The 3,063-nt window shown below is 64.7% G+C and overlaps 1 protein-coding gene across 1 annotated transcript in view; it reads left to right on the top strand.

Moving 5' to 3' along the window:
* The window catches only part of LOC306815870 (serine/threonine-protein kinase pim-1-like), a gene marked incomplete at its 5' end in the record, with an annotated part of 3,446 nt that extends 593 nt beyond the window's left edge, over positions 1-2,853 (top strand). The window contains 6 exons of the mRNA XM_079332389.1: positions 248-553; positions 687-757; positions 911-1,308; positions 1,881-2,057; positions 2,313-2,467; positions 2,694-2,853. Of these exons, the coding sequence (XP_079188515.1) occupies positions 248-553; positions 687-757; positions 911-1,308; positions 1,881-2,057; positions 2,313-2,419 (1,059 nt within the window). The 3' untranslated portion in view covers positions 2,420-2,467; positions 2,694-2,853. The remainder of the gene's footprint in view (positions 1-247; positions 554-686; positions 758-910; positions 1,309-1,880; positions 2,058-2,312; positions 2,468-2,693) is intronic.
* Between the last annotated feature and the right edge of the window lie 210 nt (positions 2,854-3,063).

The following is a 3,063-nucleotide window of genomic DNA, read 5'->3' as shown; positions in this document are numbered from 1 at the left end:
TCGCCGTCTCCGCCCCGGCCATCCCCGCCCATCCCGTCGCAGTCCGCCTCCGCCCAGCTCTGGCTGTTGACGGAGGTGGCGGTGCTGGGCGGGCATCATTGCCTGGAGCTGCGGCAGCATCGTCTCCCTTTGGCTCCGCCTGGCCCGAGCCCGGTCCCGGCCCCGGCCCCGGCCCCGGCCCCGGCCCCGGCCCCGGCCCCGGCCCCGGTCCCGATCCCGATCCCGGCTCCTTCCGGGACCCGCGAAGGACACACGTGGCGCAGCCCCTCCCGCCACCTCCGCGGCGGCGTCCTCGGCCCGAGCTCCCCCGCTCGGCAGCGCGGCCGCCGGCCCCGAGCCGCCGGGGCCCGGGGCGGGTGGGGATGCCCGGCCCGGGGCGCTCGGGGAGCGCTCGGGGGCCGTGTGTGGCCCCGGGCCGAGCGCTGATGGCTGCGTGTCGCCCGCAGGGGAGGCGCAGGAGGCCCTGCAGGAGCGGTACCGGATGGGTTCCCTGCTCGGCAGAGGCGGCTTCGGCAGCGTCTTCTCGGGGACGCGTCTCGCGGACGGTGCCCCGGTGAGTGGCGGGGCCGGCGGCGGGCGGAGGACGGTGGAGGAGGGTGGAGGAGGAGAAAGAGGAGGTAGAGGAGGACTCCAGGGCGTGGCGGAGCGGGCGGTAAGCTGAGCCGGCTGCCGCTTCTTGCTCGCAGGTCGCCATCAAATGCGTGCCACGGGATCGCATCCAGCACTGGGGCGAGCTGGTGAGTGAATGGGGCCAGCGGTAGAAGGCGGGGTGTGCCGGGCGGAGAGGAGCCGGGGCCCGGCAGGGTGGGAGCCGCCGGGAGCCCTGCAGGGAGAGCGGGCGTGGGGTGAGCGGGGGGTGCAGAGCATCCCGGGCTGGCTGAGGAGCCCCAGAGCCCTGGCACGGCCTCAGCCCCGCTGACGGCATCGTGCTCCTCGCGCAGCCCGACGGCGCCCGTGCGCCCCTGGAGATTGTGCTGCTGGACAAGGTGTCGTCTGGGTGTGCTGGTGTCATTCAGCTCCTGGAGTGGGTTGAGCTGCCCAACAGCTTCTTGTTGGTGCTGGAGCGTCCTGAGCGGTGCCAGGACCTCTCGGCTGTGCTGGCCGAGCGGAGGTTCCTGCCGGAAGAGGAGGCGCGGGGACTGTTCCGCCAGGTGCTGGACGCCGTGCGGCACTGCACCAGCTGCGGGGTCCTGCACAGGGACATCAAGCCCGAGAACATCCTGCTCGACCTGGCCACCGGGCAGCTGAAATTGATTGACTTTGGCTGTGGCACCTTCCTCCAAGACGCAGCCTACACCCAGTTTGCAGGTGAGCCCTCCCAAGGGATGCTCCTAGGCATCTCATGGCCCAAGCCTGGGTGTAGCCCTCGGACTTCCCCCTGTTGCAGCTGGGATGGGATTAATGCTTGAGACAAGTTGATTTGGGTGGGGGCGTGAGGGGCCCCTGGGCTGGGGCTGGAGCTGGGGCAGGTAGGGCAACAAAAACCCCTGTGGGGGTAGCAGGGAGGGGGAGTCTGACCCCGTGCCCCAGCTGGTTTGCTGTCCAGGCGAGGAAGGGCTTGAACTGCTCTTCTCCCCTCATTTACATTGGCTTATTAACATTTTTGAGGGCCAGCAGGGAATAGAGTGGGTTTTTTTCACCACTGGGTGGGTTTTTCTTTTGTGTGTCATGGTTAGGCCTTCCCAGGGCTTCTGCTGCCCTCTTCCAGCACCAGTGGCTTCTTTCCCAGCCCCAAGTTTGTACACGAGTCCCACGTGCTGGCAAGAGGGCACCGGGTCACACCACGTGCCACTGGGGCAGTCTTTGCATGCCCAGGGATGCTGGGGCCAGGCTCTGGGAGCAGCAGCATCCCCCTGATGAACTCCATCTGTATTCCATAGGAACTCTGTCCTACAGCCCCCCAGAGTGGATCTACCACCAACGCTACCACGGCGAGGCAGCAACGATCTGGTCCCTGGGCCTCCTGCTGTACCACCTGGTCACAGGGAAGCACCCATTCAGGAGGGGCCAGGAGACGATCTGGGGACGAATCTTGTTCCCACGGCGGCTCTCTCAAGGTGGATGGATCCTCATCTCTGGGCATCTCTGGGAGGGAATACCAGTGCTGGGAGACAGCAGCGGGCTCATGAGCATCCTGCTGTGGCAGCTGCTGAAGGGGTGGCACAGGTCCTGCTCTCCTGCTCGTCTCCAAACAGAGAATCTATGGGGAAGTTTAGGCACAGCTCTGGGCACACCCAGCATGGCCTGGGCATGAGAATGGGGGGGGGGGCAACTTCTCCAACTGACTGGCGATTTCTGCTTTCTCTCTTCAGAGTGCCAAGATATTATTAAGAGGTGTTTGTCCATGCAACCCTTGGACAGGCCATCCTTACAAGACCTTTTCCACCATCCTTGGCTGCAGGGCGTTCGTCTGCCCTAGAAGATGGGAGAGATGCACGTTGCACAGTTGCATCCAGAGGCCTGGCAAGTAACAGCTCCACACATCTCTTGGGAATCAGTGGCAGTCCAAACCAGCCTGCCTTTACCTCTGAGCAGGGGTCATCAGAAGGGAACACACAGCTCTTGGGCTGGAGCTGAGCTGGAGACCTGGGGTGGCAAGCACTGGTGGCCACCTTCCCACCTAGTTTTGCTTATTTGGTCCACCAAGGGCTGGGGCCCCGGGCAGAACACTGACAGCCTGGTCTGGCCCCCAGGACAAGAGAAGGAGTCCCTGGAGAAGCTGTACCAGGTGGGGCTGCTGCTGGAGACACCAAGGACAACCTCAAGGACAACAATCTCTTCCTCAACCTGGCCAGCTGAAGATGATGGACTTTGATTCTGGCACCTTCCTCAGAGACACACTCTGCACCCCGTTTGCAAGTGAGTTCACAGCCAGGGGGAAGCTGCCAGATCTGGGCATGGCACAGCCTGGCCAGGCACCAAAGGCTCCCCCTTTTACTGGGGTGGATGCCACAAAGTCTTCAGTAGGCTGCCAAGCTGCTTCTTGGCTCTGGGCAGCTGCTGAGGGGCTGGGTGTGCCATGGTGGCTGCAGGCTGGGCACACGTGCTGCCCTCCTGCTCTGC

The sequence above is a fragment of the Erithacus rubecula genome, assembly GCF_903797595.1.
Source record: "Erithacus rubecula genome assembly, contig: scaffold_264_arrow_ctg1, whole genome shotgun sequence".
In the NCBI taxonomy this organism is placed as follows: domain Eukaryota; kingdom Metazoa; phylum Chordata; class Aves; order Passeriformes; family Muscicapidae; genus Erithacus; species Erithacus rubecula.
The sequence above is the reverse complement of the archived record's forward strand: the minus strand, read 5'-3'. Positions and strand labels throughout refer to the sequence as shown.